Here is a 17,397-nt window from a genome sequence, read left to right as displayed (position 1 = left end):
AATAAATTGATTTATTAATTTAAAGAAATTGTGATATATTGAACGTTATAGAAAAGAGAAAGGTTTTTTTGTAAAATTTTTTAAATAGATATCTAGATAAAATTAATATGTACATATGTACATACAGGATGTCTGAAACTATCTTTTTTAAAATGAAAGAAATTTTTTATGAAAACTTTTAAAAAGATTATTTAGTAAATAGTGTTATCGAGCTCTATTTTACGTTTTATTATATGCTCTATTATATGCTCAAACGGTAATATTTTCAACGTCCAGTTCTGACTGGAAAGTGATTATGATATATACTCGATGAATTTTTTTAAACGTAATGTGGTACTTTTTATTGTAAATTTGGATTATAGACAAAAAGGGAAACATTTGTTTTCAATATTATTCCTGAAAACACCTTTATATTAATTGGCAATAAAATGTGACAGAAAAAAATAAACTAAGATAAAAAATAACTTAGAGCACTTTAAAAAAAAAAATGTTTAAAAGATTCTTATTTTTTGCGTATAATTCAAATTCTTAATAAATGGTACTATTTCATTTGGTAATGACGGTCAAGTTCAAATATTTCATTAATAATTACTTAATATGCAAAGATAGCACTTCTAAGCTCTCTTTAACAATGAAGTCAATTCGTTCTATAAAGTCTCCTTTTCGATTTGAAGAGAATGATAAATTGAATGACTTATATTCATCCGGTTTTAATGTCAAAGTACACGGAGTAATGTTAATAGTGCCACCAAAATCTGTTTGTCTTGCTTTATAAATCAATGTACCACAAATGTACCCATTATTTGCTGCTACAATCTGAAATGCAATTGATTCAGATTTCAATAATTAATCATGCAATAGAATTATGTCTATCTATCAAAAAGAAAAATAAAATGTATAACAATTTATAATGAGTTTTTTATATTAATTTTCATAATGCAATACAAAAACGTACAACGTAAAAATGTATTGTAAAAATTTAATAAGTCCGTGACATAAAAATTCTTTATAAATTTTATAAAATTTTTATAGACAACTGAATTTACTGATAAACTTACTTCGTAATTGTGCACGGAACATAGAAAGATATTGCTAAGGTCGATAGTGATCACATTGAGATGGAAAACTGGTCCCTTGCCAGTTCCGCGAAGGCTACCAACGGGATGCAAAATTAGCGAGGAAATTCCAAGGTAAAAGGAAGTTTTTGAAGATAAAGTTATACAAGTTTTCTTGTAACCTCAGGGGTATCCTGTCCTCGCGACCGGTAACTTCAAGATAAGCAACGCTTGATATTTCGCCTACTTCCATGGCTCGAAAAATTACCGTGATATCTGCGGAAGATTGCGGCCAAATTTCTCCTTCCTGGAAGTACATTATTTTAAAATGATAATTCTGACATACGTTTTGAATAATAATGATATATTATGTTACCGTAGCTTAAAATTAACGACTTATTATTATTTTTATCATTTTTTCCTTAATACGAATAAAAAATGGATAAACTTCTTTACAATAAATATCGAAATTATTTTATTAGAATTCTATTACTTCACTTAAAAATTTTTATGCATAGTCAAAAATAATGTACAAACTTTAATTAGTTTCTATCACCTCAGGCATAAAAAGAAAAGACGTATGATTGTAGCGGAAATTCTCATTCGACAACGAAGCAATCTCGTCCGTGTAAATCCGCTGGCAGACAAGCTCGTGAATATCTGGCAGGCAAATATTGTAATGAACGAGATTGACACAACGCACTACCTCCATGTTATGTATCAGTTGAAGTAGTTTCTTGTACCTGGCAGAAAAAAATTGAGAAATCACTAAAACGAATAGAGAAACTTTCAACTCAGAAAGTAATTATTTTCGCATACTCTTCCTTGCGTTGTACGTCGGTGTCGTTGTCTTTAAAGCGCATCCATTGGAATTTTACGACGTAGTCGCTTCTATTGTGTATTGTTAAAACCTTACTTCTAGATAAACCTAAATAAGTGTCCTCCATTCTGATACTACCTCTGTCAAGTCGAATTGTGGAATTTATTGCTGAACTCCGTAATGTCAAGCAGAGCTTCTCTCCTGTCAATTTGTAATTTACATATTTTGGATTTTGTCAAATTCTTGTCAATATTTATATAAACTAATACTGCAAAATTAATTATTGTATTAAGTAATACATAGAGTTACTCTTATTTGACACCTGATTCATAGTTAAGAAAAAGATTTGCTTCAAAATCGCCGGACTTCTCAGATAAAAAGTTCGCAGTGAGTTGCATTGTTTCTTCTTCCCCTAATATGCCTTTTGACGGTTCAACTGAGAAACACGGACTGATACAATCATAAAAAATATTATATCTAGCTTTAAAATTGTAATGCAGTTGTTTAATTGTTAAAAAAATATATTTAAGAAATGTAAACTAATTTTACTTTAAATTTTATATTTCATGAAATTTTATTTATTTTGAAAAATAATTTAGTAAACATATTTAATGTTCTGTTTTATTTTATCAATATTACTATTATTTAAATTTAAATTTATAAATTTTAATGTAATCTCTATAATTAAATTATACCTATCTGAATAAAAATTAAAGATTGCCGGCGCATCTCCTACATTGCGTACCAAAATAGTCCTCGAGGAGGGAATTTTTACCGCAGTCGCTGGAATTTCAATTCGATCGGGAATGTCTAGAATAGGTCTTGGGCCAATAGCTAGAATAATATCAACCTATATTACCTCCGTGTTACGTGACTATATATAACTGCAATATTATCATTTTCATCCTCACCGATTACTGGCACCGCGAAGATCTCGGTATCATTGATAAACTCGACACGATATTGGTAATCCCGTTTCTCCGTCGGGCTGAACCTGACGTTATAAATGTGAACGAGACCTGGCGCTACCATAGTGCTGTAATTCGATCCGTGATATTCTATGGAAAAGAAAGGATCGGGGTCGCGCGAGAGCTTCAGGTGCCGTGACATCTTCAATGCAATATTTAGAAAGTGGAATCGGGGTTAAGTTCATGAATATTATATGGCAACCGTGAGGAGTTTACGTAACAGGATGTAAAATGTTAGTTATATATTAACGAGATTTAGAGTTTAGAAAAGATTTACCTTTGTCACGTTTCGAACCGTGAGTGTTACGTTGTATAAGTTGCCGGGAATAAATCGTTGAAAAACGACAATGCTAGGCGAAACTCTGAAGCACCGGCTTTCGCAGTTGTCGTATAAAAATCGTACATTTATACTGCGGCCTGGTTTCAGCAAATAATTGATCCTCTCTTGAATACACATTAACATCTGCTTGATATATTCTGAAGGGGTCATGTCATACTGCCGAAACATTAATAAAATGGATAAATGTTGTTGAGACTTCGTTACTTATTATTTCACCTCAAATATTTAACTATAAACTTACTTCTCGTTCTATTTGATCGCGTGACTTGCCGGCTATAGCCGCAAATATTTTCACAGAATTATGTATAGTTGGGTAACACGTGACCAGATCTGTTTCTTTCTCGTCCATTTCTTATATGACACTAAAACTATGAAAAGATAATATATTACATTACCTTTCACAAAGGTAAAAAGAAAACTTTTTTTCATTAAAATTGCTGACTTTAATTGAAATAATGTTTTTAGTTATTAACATAACATTAATGTGCATTGAAAGTAGTTGAATACTCAATACATAAAATCGATTTTCATATATAACTAATGAAACGTTATAAATTTCAAGAAATTAAACATATATACAAGAAGTGTCATATATTTGTGACCCAAAATTAGCAAATTAAAATATTATAGTAAAAAAGTTCAGTTTTAAAATTTTTATATTTTAAAAACTATTATTTAAAATAAAAAGAACTTTAAAAATTATTTATTTTTATTTATTTATTTTTTTTTTTTTAGAAGGTTTTTGCCACAGTATTTTGATTCGCATGTTTTTGAACATTCTGTATAACTTCTTATATATTTATGTAAAAAAAATTGTATAAAAGGTACTTTTAATGGTAATTAAACAAAGCAGAGATAATAATAAAATAATATAATTACGTTAAGAAGTACGTTTTCTATTTTCTAATTTTAATTATATCCTTGTAATTTTTAAAATTACTGTTTTATTACGTAGACTGTATGACTAAATAGAAATCATGCAATGCGGGGAAGGGAGGTTATAACAGGAGAGCAGAATAAAATGCATAATTTTTCTAAGTAATCTGGAGTCTTTATTTCAATTTCTTTAATGGAATTAGAAATATTCTTTTGTAATATAAATAATAGATACTATTTTTTTAATTGTTCCAACATGACACTGATCCAACAGTACATGGGGGCAATACAGTCGATATAAAGTTATAAGCGGGAGGGCAGAAGGCTTGTTGGAATCCTGATTGATCATGAGGAATGGGATAACTGCTATTCCGGGCAGTTGGACCTCCTCGACTTATGATTATCGGCTGAAGAGCCGCAGTACAAGGATCTGTACTGCATGCATAGTCCTTTAAACGTCGTGGCATGCAACAATGAGATGGACGGGGTGATGATGGGGCGCATGGCATCTTCGACGCGCAGCAAGGATCGCAGATTCCTTTTGAACAGCACATCCCCGGACAGGGTCCTTGAGGACATCCTAGAGGAGGGCAGCTTACGTTGCACTCCTCGGGCTCGGGTTTCCTGCCGGACGGAAAAGAGAAACGTTATATTTTCTAACTATTCTTTCACCGAAGACCTTTATTTGGTTACATATTTAATGAATTCATAATATTAGTAATTATTAGAAAATAATATATCACAAATATATGACACTTACAATCTTTCTATTTCGCATATGATATCTAACATTTCATCCATAAAATTTCGTTTCTGCTTGCTCTTGTCCATATCGAATATATTTATGAAATTTTACTTGAATTCTGATACTTGTGAATTTGATCTGTGCACCAAAACTTGAAAGATAAATATTAATGACAGATCTTCCTCTCCGCCATGTTAACAATTGATTTCATATAATATTACTTACTTCAAATTGTTATTAATTTAAAGTAAAAGAAAAGTATAAATTGTTACTTTTTATCAATTTTTTGTCATAATGAAAATTAATTAGATCTAACTATATTACAATATTATATAATATTATACAAATATCTATTATACAGGATATATAAGTTAATACGTGTCAAAAATTCTAAAAACGTATTCTCAGAGATCAAACATAAAAAATTTTGTTAACATAGGTTTAGAAACTTAGCTTTTAAGACACAAGGTATTCTATTATAAAACAGTTCTTAGAATATTTGATACTTATTTTTTTACATTTGGTATATCCTGTATTAAATTGAACAAAATTTGAGGTTTTTAGAGAAAATTGTTTATTGTACTTTTAAAAAGTTGTCTATTTTATGACAGTATTTTACGTTCGAAATGTAAACAATACAGCATCAAAAATAAAATTCACATAAAAGTGTATATTGTATAAATAAAATAAAAGTATAAATAAAACTTTGAAGTTACAACGTATATTCACACATATTGACATACATAAAAAAAAACTGTGACACTTTTTTTTTATTGCACAACAATTTGTCATATTATTCACGCATAAATGACATTGCATTTTCGATTTAAGTATATTGTATAGATACGATCAAATTGTGATTATAGTACTATACGTTTAATTTTCGTGTTAGATTTTATCAACTGATTTTGCGCGTTTACAGCTCAATTTAATTAACAATTTACAACACACATTAAAAAATATAAAATAATACACATACTCCTTGTTATACAAAATAAAAAAATATAAATGCAAGAAGATTAATTTTAACAAGCACTATCATGCACATACATTTTAATGAGGACACATAGGCTAGTATTCATAATTTGAATCCCACTTCAAGGCCATCTTAATTAATTTGTTAAAATGCTATACATTTCTATGGTTGATTGATGACGTATTAAGACTGTATTTAAGACGGTCTTAAATATAAAATATTCAACTATGAATACCGGCCATATTTTCGACATTTCTAACACGGGTTATTAGAAATTAAATACGATCGCGTAAATTCAACTCAGCCGGGACAAAAACTGACACATTCGCTAACATATTCTCGTTTGGTCGTTCGCGATTTTGTGCGGCGAAACGATGTGATTGTTCAGGACGTATTCGGGTTTCCTGGCGAGATACGTGATACCTCCGATGGTCCTTGTCTCGTGGATTTCCGGCTGGCCGTAAGCATTCGTTCCCTGCACCGCTTGTACGCTGCTTGTGCGTTTCGTCGCATCTTCAATGTTCGACTTCTCATCGGTATCACCGCCGGCGCGATTGATCTTCATTGCGCCCGGTGCATCTGGCCGTCGCGTACAGACGACGTCGCCCTGGCCGCCTTGCAAATTCTGTCCGTTGTGACAACATTGCATCTGATAATAATGCCGATGTGGAGCACCCTCTCCGTTTGGAAGGATCATATTGTTGATGTTATGGCATCCTTGCGCTACGAGCATGTTCTGTTGGTTGTAAGGAATCGGTCCATATTGCGCACCTTGGTTTTGCAAAGTCGCCACCGTGCCGTTTTCCTTTTCAGCCTGCATGCTGTAATAATTTCTCACATTTTGCCTTTGCCGCGGATACTCCATCATTAAAGGTTCGTCGGCCCTTTTAGGTCGCAGGATGTGCGACGACGGATTGTTAGGATTTCTGGTGTTCTCCAAACCGTTTGCCGAGATCCTTTTATGAGATTGCGAGGGAGTTTCTGTAGCTGGTCGCAGTTGCATGTCTTCCGGAATCTCGTTGAAATCCTGAATACCATTCAGTTTGACGATAGGCTTCTTCTTAGTCAAGTTGGCGAGATACTCGAGACCCTTTTTGCTTGTCGGATCATTCAGTGCCTGCAACATCTTTTGAATATTTTCTGGATCTTGGAGGCCGTTATTGCGCTTCTGAGGACAGATTATTTCCTTGTACATTCGCATCTTCAGCAAACTGGATGTTTCGACGGGTCTTCTGTTTTGCTGATAAAAGTTTGCGGGATCCATCAATATTCTTTGATCGTCAGTCCGATTTAATGGACTTCGATTGTGCTCCTTGGACACAATCTGTTGTGGCTCAGGGTACGGGAAATATGGATTGTAACGTACATTGTATGGATATTGGGCGTACTTAAAGGTTGGCTTTAGTGGACGACATACGTTGCTCGGCATATTTTGATGATGTTCACACGAGCAACAGTTAGAATGACCGTATAATGTTTGATGATTGCTTCTGTATGGCCAATTGTTCGCTTGCCACAGCTGATAAGGGTTTGTCGGAACGTACATTTGTTGAGGCAAAACTCGACTGCATATCTCTTTCTTTTCCGGTTGATGATGTGGATGTTGATGGTTCTCTTGCTGATCAGCTACTACTTTATTCATATTCTCCAGCGGTTTAGCGTTCATTAGATATTGCTCGTTCGAAGCTCTTTGCTGCATTGTTATTCTTTCAATATCACTGTACGACATTCGCGGTGGCGTAATGTGCACCATCCACTCCGGTTTCTCGTCCTTCTCTGTTCGTCTTCGCGCGAGACGGATCTTCCTCACATCTTCCGGAATATCTTCTTGTCGTTGAAACTGCGTAATGTAAGCCAGATGCCTTTTCTGCTCGTTCAGCAACGCGTTGAACTGACGGAGCATTACCTCCTCGGGTACACCCTGTTGTCGCATCGTAGAAACCAGCAATTCCTGATCGCGAATCATGTCAGATGTAAAATGCAGCTCCTTTTTTTCCTGCTGTTGAGTATGAGTTTCCACGACTGATCGACCAGTAAGTTTATTGCTAGCCTGATTCTGCGATGGATTAGATTGCTCTTGATTTCCAAAGTTTTGCTGATTGAAGTTTGCATCACGCGTCTGATAATAATACTGCCACTGTGGCGGCAGCTGTTGATGCAAATGTTGCTGATTTTGATTTGTTATTTGCATCCATCTCCCGTTTTGTGGCCACGTAGGTTGAAAGTTAACAGGGTACGCGAGATTGTGTTGACAGGTAGGTAAGTTGTACATTGATCTCATCTGATTTACCGTCATATCTTGCGGAGAAGTCATTCCGTGTCCGGTGACTTGCACGACAGGCGACTGTTGATTGTAATGACTGCAGTGCGTTTGTAAATTATTGTGTACATGTGGCTGCTGATTTGATATTGATTGCAGCTGATTGAACGTTTGCGGCAACATTTGTTGACGGTACGCGCTGTGCTGAGTCTGCTGATTGATCTGGTGTAGATTCTGTTGAAGTGGACCATGAAATTGTGTGTGATAGGCATTTTGACAATTACCCGCGGCCCGATCGTTCAGCGGTACACTAGCATTTTGCCCAATTGTTGCTTGCTTTTGTTGCTGTATTGGCATAAACATTTGTCTATGATTGGATACATTTTGGTCATTGACCGATTGCTTCTGACACTGGCTGTTAATCACGGAAAGTTCATGGGGATTTTGGTTGATAATCGCGCGCGAATTGCTTGAGGATTCTTGAGTTTGCGGCATGGTAATTTGTGTCGAAGGGATTTGTGTAATTACTGGCTGATTAATTATAGCAGTCGAGCTTTGAGGTGATCGATCGTAGACAACTGCTCCTTGGAGAGTATTTGGTACGAATGGACGATGCGCCTGTCTTTCGGGTGATGCGATTTGTCGAGTTAGCAGGCTTTCAGAGTGTGGATTCGTTTGACAAATCTGATGGTTTGCGACAACCTGTTGCTGACTTCCTATCCTAGATACATTTTGCGGCTAAAAGTACATAAACCCCATTATAAAATTTAATTAATTTGATTATATTATTCTGGCATATTTTTGTGCTATATAATGTCAAATTTTTATAAAATCTTGTAAAGTTTAATAATTCAGAGTTTTCCAAACTTTTGTTGAATTGCAACTTATTTTTTAAAACGGCAGTCAATATCTGGCTTTAATAAAATATGAAAAAGCATGCAAGAGAATGATAAATTGACATTTTATTCACATTTTCTTTATACTACATAATTTTTTTAGTTTTTAATTTTTTATTAAACATAATATTGTAAATTTATTTCTCTAATGAGGGACAAGGATTAGACTGCTTATTTCCTATTTCTGTTAATGACAATTTTGACGTCGATATTATTTTATACGCAAAAAGTAGTCTTATAAGTAATTTATTTCAAAAAACGATAGGTAAAATGAGCCAATTTTGGTCTTCAGAAAACTACAAACTTGTGTAAACTGCTTAATCTGATTTTAACCTTCAAAATTTCAATTTGTTAGGAAATTAAAATTTACGTATAAAATTAAAAAATTTAGTAGAAACTATTATTGCTAAATTTTATGGATGTATTAATTTATGTTTTCTTGTTCGTAAAACGTAATAATATCGGAAAAATTATACTTTACTTAATTAAAAAGAAATGTATATGTTAATATATTTAAAAGCAAAGACATTATTAATGAGAACTTTTTATTAAAATATTGATGATGGCACTTGAGAGATTGTTGTTTACTATTCAAGGATTAAAAGAAATATTTTGTATTTTCTTTATTGCAATATTTTATTACTAAAAGTTGTAAAATTTTCTAAAATAAAATATGAAATTTTTGGGTAAAAAGTATTTTTAAGTATCAAAATCCACTTTGATCACATAATGTATTTTTTATTAATTATTTATATATTGATTAAATTTTATTTAATATTGTTTATCTTACTATAGTTTCAGACTTTCATTAACATACTATTCTTATTATAAGAATAGTATGTTAATGAAAGTCTGGAACTATACACTGAAAAAAAGTAATATATTCAATAAGATATGTAGTTGCGGGCTGCCAACTACAGATATACTCAATATAATAATATGCTATTGCAGTATCAACATTATACTTGCATTGATAGCAAATATTATTGTATTGAGTATTTTATGTAGTTGGCAGCCCGCAATCACATATGTTATTGGCTATATTACTTTTTTTTCTATGTAGTAAGAATAAACAATATTAAATAACATTTGATCTTTAAATAGTTTTAAACAAAGCTATTATAGCAGTATCAATTAATAGATTTATATGATGATTTTTATTTTCTCGACAAATTAAAACTATTTAAAGGTCAAAATTAAAATCAGCAGGTCAAAAACCATACTATTTTTATTTGTTATTCTGCAGTCAAAATAAACACATTTTAACCATCATTTTTTTATTGTTATTTTATCGCTGAAGAAGCATAGTCTACTAATGGATCCACTAATAAATTGTAATTTATTCTTTAGGAAATCTTGATGGCCTATAGCTTGTAAAAAGATTGACGTCCATATGCATAAGATTAATACAAACTAAAAGGCTAAATTGCACTAAATTTTTTTAAATAAAAAAAATATAAATATACAAAATTTTTTAAATATTCTCTCTCTTTTTCTCTCTCTTTTTCTTTCTCTTTTTCTCTATATATTATATATATATATATATATATATATATATATATATATGAATAAAACGTATTTTTATTTCTATACTTTTTTTAATGCATAAAATTTTTTCATACATTAAAAAATTTTTTTTATATTTATATTATTCTTATTTTACAAGATTAAATCAATTTATAAATTAATATTATAAGACATAACGTTAATGTATATTAATATATATGCAAAACTAAAAGATCGAAAAATGTTTTAAAAATTTACTTTTAATTGTTGACAATGCGGCGACGGTTGAATAGAAATTGCGTCACCATGCGCGTTATTATTTTTGACAGAGCCATTTGTATAAAAAGTTCCGTTTTCTCTAGGATCTTGCTGTACAATTAAAGAGGCGATTGGCTCAGGTGAGAACATTGGCGGGTTGTGTAGTTTCTTAATCTCCTCAGCAGGGAAATTTTTTAGTCTTGACGAGGAAGTCGAACGTGCTTTTTTTAATCTGTTGCGAGAATTGAATCCAGTTTTCGGAGGCTGCATCTCGTCCGGTAACATCATTCGATCTTTAAATTTCGTGAACTTGTTTAATGAATTTGAATTGTGTAAATTTTCTATAGATGGTGATTTTACAGATCGCGAGCGTCCTTGATGATTTGTACTAGTAGATTTCAAACTCGCCACGCTTGGATGGTCAATTAATTCTTTATGTTCAGAATTCTTTTCGATTAAAACTTTCCTATTTAAGAGAGAATTTGCGGAATAGTAGATTTTTACCTTTATTATTCTGACGTATGTGTTTCTTACATGTATAAAACGCTCACCTCTTTTTCATCATTAATTTTGCATAGACGTTAATTTGGAAAAGGCAACATTTGCTGTTAAAAGATCATTACTTAATGAGAGATTTCTTAAACCAGATTTTGTATTACCGCCGAAAAGAAATCGCGACTTTTGACGTGTTGAAAAAAAGAGGGACAAGTGCGTGACTAGTTGCCATAGATACATGTTGTTTTTTATAAAATATAATTTTATACTTATTTATATATGTATATATATATATATATATATATATATATATATATAATATTTATGTATACGTGTATTCCCTTATTTATTTACGTGTACATATTTAATCGTAAAAAGTACTTAATTTTTATTACTACATTACTACATTAATTTTCATTATTTCATTAATAAATTTTCTTTGTTTTATCTAAATAAAATTAATATGTTAATTATTTTGAATTATAAATTTATAATTTTTAATTATATTTTTTTACAATTTAATAAAATATTTCGTAGAAAATTATAATTTATAAAAAACAAATGGAAAAAGAAACATACATATATTTAATTTTATTTTTAAGAATGATATATAAATGACAAAACGATAGAGATATTACAATTTTATAAAAAAGGATTGATCTTTATTCCACGAAAATTATGACAAGAATATAAAATACAATGTAGCATTCTAGTTTCATATTTTAATGACAAATATATAATTTCTTATTCTTTACAATTTGTACGGTAATTGGACAAAAAATATATAATACTTTGTAATGGACAAATATGTAGTAGAATTAATTAGAATTTATAAAACAAAAAATAAAGAATAACCAAGATTACAAGAAACTTCAATTAAGATCGCATTTCTTCGGTTACATCGGTTATTAATTCTAAAGTACGTCATTAAGTCTAAAAATCATTATTTTGTAGGCATTCAATTCCGTTTTCCTTGACAAAATTCTTTTCAGTTTTAATGTTATTTTTAATTAATTTTATCTTAATTATTTCCCACGTTTTCTTCTTTTTCTGCAATACAGAAAAAATGAATTTATTTATCTAAAATTATAAAAATTATGTATAATTGTATAAAAAATTAATGAAAGTATATTTAGATAACTATTAATATAAAATTGTTTAAACGTTTTCAAAAAATTTTTAAGATATATATTTATAAAAAATTTTGATGTTGTGTATATGTACCGTTAAATTTTTTTTAATCTTACAACTTAAGCGTGCCATTTAGTAAGGTTGTATTTTTTATTTTGTACGTACATTTGTGACTTTGCATGCAGTTGCACAATACTGTTCAGTCAGTCGCCAAATAAAATACCGTCACTTAACAGGGAGGACACGGTACTGTGAAACAAGAAACTTACATTAATCTCGGCAATTAATTCTCATAAAGAGAAGTATGGTAATAAACTGACGGCATAACTGGGGTTTACAAGGCGGGTTGGAAGAGACTGGTGATGGACAAAGTGGTAGACAAGATGGTGGGCAAGGGACGCAGTTTGTGTTGCAAACGTAAAAGCAGGGAGGCGGAGGGGGTGGTGGCAAATACGTCATTTCCATTTTTGGAGAAGCCGTACAGCAGGTTGGACAGGGTGGCAGATATACCTAAAAAAAACTTTTTCAGTCTTATATCACACATACGCACGCACGCACGCACAATAAATTTTATTATTGTATATATGTATCAAAATGGACAAGCATAATAATAAAACTAATTATTTAACACAATAAAAAATTATTTTAAAATAATGCATAACAATTAGTTAAGTCATTTTATAAGAATTAATTCTACCTTATTATATATCCATGCAGTTATATAAAGCTCTAAACTTATTTACAAATATAATATTATTTGTATGATGTTAACAGCGAGAAATAACACGCAAAAAATTATTTGCTTTATTCTTTAGTTTTTTTTTTTAATATAATAATTTCGTAATCTTGCAATTTCTATAATATACGGCAAACTGAGACATCTGTCCAATATGTTACATAGAAAGTAAAATAACTTTGAAAATAAAGTACATTTTTTAGCTATCAAAAATTCATCATTGTGGTTTTGATGATATGAACAATATCACACCTTATAAGTGAGCTTTAATTCAAACCTTAACAGTATGTCAATTATATGTTTAGCTATCAACATTTTATCATTGTGGTTTTGATTATATAAACAATATCGCATATTACAAGTGAGCTTTAATTCAAACCTTAACAGTACGTCAATTATATGTTTAAAAGAGCGTTTTCCTTTACATTATTATAATATTCACACAATTTATATATATCAAATATAATATGTGTGAGTGTGTGTGTGTGTGTGTGTGTGTGTGTATGTATGTGTGTGTATGTGTGTATACATACCACTGTCTTAGTGGGTTTCGGCACACATTGAGGTGGACAAGCCATTTTATATTGGATACGAGATACACGAGGCATAGAAGGAGAGCTCACAGGTGGAGTACAACAAATTACAGAACATGGAATTGGACATCTCGTTGGTAGACAGACAGGCTGAGACAGGCATAAATTCTGACAACTCCTGGAACTCGATAATCGCACAAATAATTGAACGATTAAAAGTAATTATTACGAATTGATAAGAAAATTTTTTAATATATTAATTATAAAAATATTAGTGAAATACAAATAATTAATACAAAATATCGTATATTTAAGAATTAATTAAAAAATTGGTTTAAAATATTTTATTTATTAAATGTCTTTAAGTTTTCTAATTTATTACATATACGATATAATTTACCTCGACATGATGCGTTCTAGGCAACGTTAATTATCGATGACATTAATTTATATATTTCTATAAAAATTTAATAATTGACATTAAGTTATCAATGGCAGCTGGTTTTTCGATCAAACGAAAAACTATACTCGTCGTAAATTATATAATGTTACTTGGAATTTAATCGATTATGTAATGACAAGAAATACTTCGAAAATTTAAATTAGCCTATCATGTCTGTGAACTGACTAGCCAAAGATTATTGACTGGTAACCTTGGCAACTCATAAAAAATCGATTGTCGGCTTTCGTGGAATAAATTACGCTTGGAAATCACGGTGATTCCCGTTTCTCTTTATCATTTTTAAATATACTAAAGCACAGCTGACGTTGGTTACTTGTTTTGCGGAAAACGTAAGCAAATAATTTATCAGCTGATAAAGACCTAAAAAATTTCTGAACTAAACATTTTTAACCGATAAGAATTTATAAAAATTAAGAATACACATATGTATGTACACTTGTTTTAAAATAATAAAATAATAAATGTAAATGCAATTATAAAAATAAATTTTACATAATTTATACTAACTTGACTCAATTTAATCGATATTTGTTATTAAAAAATGCAATAAATAAAGGATTTTTCTAGGAGTTTATGTAACTAAGTTTATGTAACTAAGTTCTTAAAAAAATATTAAAATTGAAATATAACATAAATGAAAATTTAAAAAATGTATAAAACAAATTACATATTTAATAATTTGCATAAATTATTTAATCACTTTATACCATTTTACTAATTATTGTAGTAGAAAAACATTTGAAAATAAACCGGATTTAACACTTGATAAACAACATTTGCAATTTGCATACTGATAAAAAGTATTCTAAATTGACTTTAACCGCTAACGGAAATCAATTTCGTTACAACTGTTCGAGTTCTGACAAAGGAATTCCTTCTACAGGGAATGCAACTGTCACCGCATATCCACATTTGACAATAGTCTCGATGCACATCAGTCGGTGCATTCCAGCAATGGTTCACGAGCTCGACTGAAAAGCTACTAACAAAAGCAGCGCTGTATCTTCGTCGCAATATCTACATTCAAGAATATATCATGATTTTGACATTGTTAGGGAAGAATAGTAAAGGTAGATGAAAACAATCGTAACACATAATGTATATGTAGATGAAGTTTATATAGTATATATATATATATATATACTGAGAAAAACAGCTGGTGAAATTAACCAGAATTCTAGTGAGTAATTGTGTAACCAGATTTCTGTTTAATCTCACCAGATATTTTACTCCGTGTATATATGTTTTAATATTCTATTATTTCTAAGATTATATGATCAAAACAGATTTTGTTTTATACATCGAAAATATATAAAATAACATTGCATTTAGAAATATTTATTACATGTATACAATTACAATAATTTCTAATCACTAAAAAATACTTTGCTTATGATTTTCTTTTTCTCTAATCGTTAATGCACATGTCGAAAAGTGTTGGATAAATTATTGAGAAAAGATTTGCGGAATAATTAGCTATGATATAAAAAACAATACGGACTATTATATTACTTAGACTATGTTTAATGTAGTACACGCATACTTGTGTGATAGTGATGAATGAGTGCGTGAAACAAAAGATCGGATTTCTCGTGGGTTTGCTATGCGAGCGTAAATGTTGCGTAGATCAAACGGAGCATTGGTGTCAACTGATGGAGAATCGGCTATGTGACACAGAACCCTGCCCCATTCGGTGGCTGGGCGGGAATACCGCGTCTGTTCATACGGCAAGCGTGCTCTTCCAGGCGCTGAGCGGCAACATTGTTATCCTGCTTGTTGAAGCTCCACAGACGTTCGGCCGCTGCGCTTGCACGCGGCCAGATTCTCGGATGCACGTTATTTCTGAAAATAAACGGTGGTTCTTTCAACGAGAACGCTCGACGTGCATCATGTAATCATTTCCTTACTAGATAAAATAAATGATCGTATGCATAGTACTTTATTCTTTCATATATTTCGTCAAAAAGGCTTGTAAACTATCATAAATTATTAGTGTTTGTTCTTATCTATACAAAACTGTCTAGATGAGGAAATGACTTTATCTTATTTTTAAGATTATTACAACTTTTTCAAGATTATTAGAATTTTAAATTGTGTAAGTTAATATGAATATAAAGTTATCAGAGTTGTCTTATTTTCCATTTTTAAGGATTATCGTTTACTTTTAACAGAAGAAAATTTCGTGAAGAGGTAATAATAAATTATAAAATAGTGGTTCAATTGTCCTAAATTTTTCCAAAAAATTGTTCCAAAACTACAAATAGATTGAAAACTTGTATTAAAAAACTCTGTCACAGTCGTTATATAATGTGTGTTATATATTCCCTCTATACTTTTCAACTTTGACTTTTATTTGTATATTAATCTCTAGATTAATTAAATAGAAAGAGAAATTTTTCTGTTAGATTGAATTATTTAAACACTTCTTTTAAAAAATAAAGATTTATAAATAAAGATATAAATATGTACAATATATTTTGAAATTGTTCTCTGCTCAACAGCGATATTATCTTAAAATTATTTATTTTGAAATTTAAATTTAATTTCTTTTTTTGATAAAATTATTTCTTCAAATATCTTTTTTCTCGATTATATGGAAAACGTTGACAAATAATTAGCAATACGTATAGCATTCATGTACATGTAAATTAACACATTGATTTAAATTAGTACTGTGTGATTAATTATCTTTTAAATTTTATACTTTTGCTGAATTAGATATTTAAATTGCGGATAAATATGTACATCACTTTGTTTCTATTATTTTTTAAAATAACTTTTTAAATTTAATAATCACATTGTCTGATTTAATAATCAGAATCTTTTAAGATTGTACGATTAAGAATTAAAAGATATAAGAAAATAATTTTATTTCAAAACTCTGTTAAAAACTTTTCTAATTTTATTTGGAACATCTTTCGAATAAAATTCCTAGAAAGTCCAGAAATTCTCAGAGATTTTTTAAAATTTAAATAAATGCCGTATGAAATAAAGAGAAAAAAAAGGGATAAACTCACTTGTCGACAAACTCTGCCCACATGCAAGTTTCACCGCCGAGCATCAGATTCGTGGCATTAGCCGCATTAGCAAAATCGAACGGATCACAATTGTAATATTTCTGCCAGTCGCCGCCACTCGCGAGGTGGTCTAGGTACCAACATGATGACAGCAGGACCGGATGTCCCGCCATCGTTGCTCTCTCTAACTCCTGTTGCCAAAGCGGCAACTTCCAAACGTGAACTACAGTGCTCGCGGGCAACACGACGCCATTATCGAAAACCTATAAACCGCGTAATGTATTTAGATGTAATTAAATTTTGTCAATAATAGGCAATAATG

The 17,397-nt window shown here is 30.7% G+C and overlaps 6 protein-coding genes across 8 annotated transcripts in view; 1 reads left to right on the top strand and 5 right to left on the bottom strand.

Moving 5' to 3' along the window:
- Nucleotides 1-3,771, bottom strand: part of LOC105840430 (hydrocephalus-inducing protein) — a 36,655-nt gene extending 32,884 nt beyond the window's left edge. Inside the window, 7 exon segments of the mRNA XM_036288428.1 lie at nt 593-837; nt 921-1,229; nt 1,324-1,362; nt 1,871-2,104; nt 2,585-2,709; nt 2,787-3,014; nt 3,117-3,771. Of these exon segments, the coding sequence (XP_036144321.1) occupies nt 593-837; nt 921-1,229; nt 1,324-1,362; nt 1,871-2,104; nt 2,585-2,709; nt 2,787-3,014; nt 3,117-3,333 (1,397 nt within the window). The 5' untranslated portion in view covers nt 3,334-3,771.
- The window catches only part of LOC105839468 (ELKS/Rab6-interacting/CAST family member 1), a 126,305-nt gene that overhangs the window by 18,998 nt on the left and 89,910 nt on the right, over nt 1-17,397 (top strand). The window lies entirely within an intron of this gene.
- LOC105840428 (keratin-associated protein 10-2-like) lies at nt 3,904-4,896 on the bottom strand. The gene is made up of 2 exons (XM_028190963.2): nt 4,820-4,896; nt 3,904-4,683 (listed from the first exon to the last, which is right to left on the bottom strand). Exons 1-2 carry the CDS (start codon nt 4,888-4,890, stop codon nt 4,302-4,304), a joined length of 453 nt encoding a protein of 150 aa, XP_028046764.2. The 5' UTR covers nt 4,891-4,896; the 3' UTR covers nt 3,904-4,301.
- Nucleotides 6,092-11,411, bottom strand: LOC105840427. 2 transcript variants are annotated; one of them, XM_036287813.1, is made up of 3 exons: nt 11,061-11,411; nt 10,701-10,993; nt 6,092-8,778 (listed from the first exon to the last, which is right to left on the bottom strand). In XM_036287813.1, the coding sequence occupies exons 2-3, from the start codon at nt 10,986-10,988 to the stop codon at nt 6,109-6,111; spliced, it is 2,958 nt and encodes a 985-aa protein (XP_036143706.1). In that variant the 5' UTR covers nt 10,989-10,993; nt 11,061-11,411; the 3' UTR covers nt 6,092-6,108. The 2 variants fall into 2 exon arrangements, with proteins under 2 accessions (XP_036143706.1, XP_036143705.1); XM_036287812.1 differs by having other exon boundaries at nt 10,701-11,166; nt 11,252-11,411.
- LOC105839467 (small proline-rich protein 2B) lies at nt 12,492-15,009 on the bottom strand. 2 transcript variants are annotated; one of them, XM_036287816.1, is made up of 4 exons: nt 13,996-15,009; nt 13,596-13,779; nt 12,647-12,836; nt 12,492-12,575 (listed from the first exon to the last, which is right to left on the bottom strand). In XM_036287816.1, exons 1-4 carry the CDS (start codon nt 14,001-14,003, stop codon nt 12,556-12,558), a joined length of 402 nt encoding a protein of 133 aa, XP_036143709.1. In that variant the 5' UTR covers nt 14,004-15,009; the 3' UTR covers nt 12,492-12,555. The 2 variants fall into 2 exon arrangements, with proteins under 2 accessions (XP_036143709.1, XP_036143710.1); XM_036287817.1 differs by having other exon boundaries at nt 13,596-13,773.
- The window catches only part of LOC105839469 (beta-hexosaminidase subunit beta), a 54,225-nt gene continuing 52,208 nt past the window's right edge, over nt 15,381-17,397 (bottom strand). Inside the window, exons 7-8 of the mRNA XM_012685803.3 lie at nt 17,076-17,338; nt 15,381-15,900 (exon numbers count right to left, since the gene is read on the bottom strand). Coding sequence (XP_012541257.1) covers nt 15,723-15,900; nt 17,076-17,338 — 441 coding nt within the window. The 3' untranslated portion in view covers nt 15,381-15,722. The remainder of the gene's footprint in view (nt 15,901-17,075; nt 17,339-17,397) is intronic.

This window comes from Monomorium pharaonis, chromosome 6 (assembly GCF_013373865.1).
Source record: "Monomorium pharaonis isolate MP-MQ-018 chromosome 6, ASM1337386v2, whole genome shotgun sequence".
NCBI lineage: Eukaryota > Metazoa > Arthropoda > Insecta > Hymenoptera > Formicidae > Monomorium > Monomorium pharaonis.
The sequence above is the reverse complement of the archived record's forward strand: the minus strand, read 5'-3'. Positions and strand labels throughout refer to the sequence as shown.

What these genes read in the sequence shown, in the direction of transcription:
- LOC105840428 (XM_028190963.2), bottom strand. Translation starts at nt 4,890, where the DNA reads ATGGACAAGAGCAAGCAGAAACGAAATTTTATGGATGAAATGTTAGAT. An exon ending in ATATGCGAAATAGAAAGATT is followed by an intron (nt 4,684 to 4,819) that starts GTAAGTGTCATA and finishes TCCGTCCGGCAG; the next exon opens with GAAACCCGAGCCCGAGGAGT.
- LOC105840427 (XM_036287812.1), bottom strand. An exon ending in CGCATTGTCAACAATTAAAA is followed by an intron (nt 8,779 to 10,700) that starts GTAAATTTTTAA and finishes ATGTACTTTTAG; the next exon opens with CCGCAAAATGTATCTAGGAT.
- LOC105839467 (XM_036287816.1), bottom strand. An exon ending in CGAAACCCACTAAGACAGTG is followed by an intron (nt 12,837 to 13,595) that starts GTATGTATACAC and finishes AGTTTTTTTTAG; the next exon opens with GTATATCTGCCACCCTGTCC. An exon ending in TTGTAAACCCCAGTTATGCC is followed by an intron (nt 12,576 to 12,646) that starts GTCAGTTTATTA and finishes CTTGTTTCACAG; the next exon opens with TACCGTGTCCTCCCTGTTAA.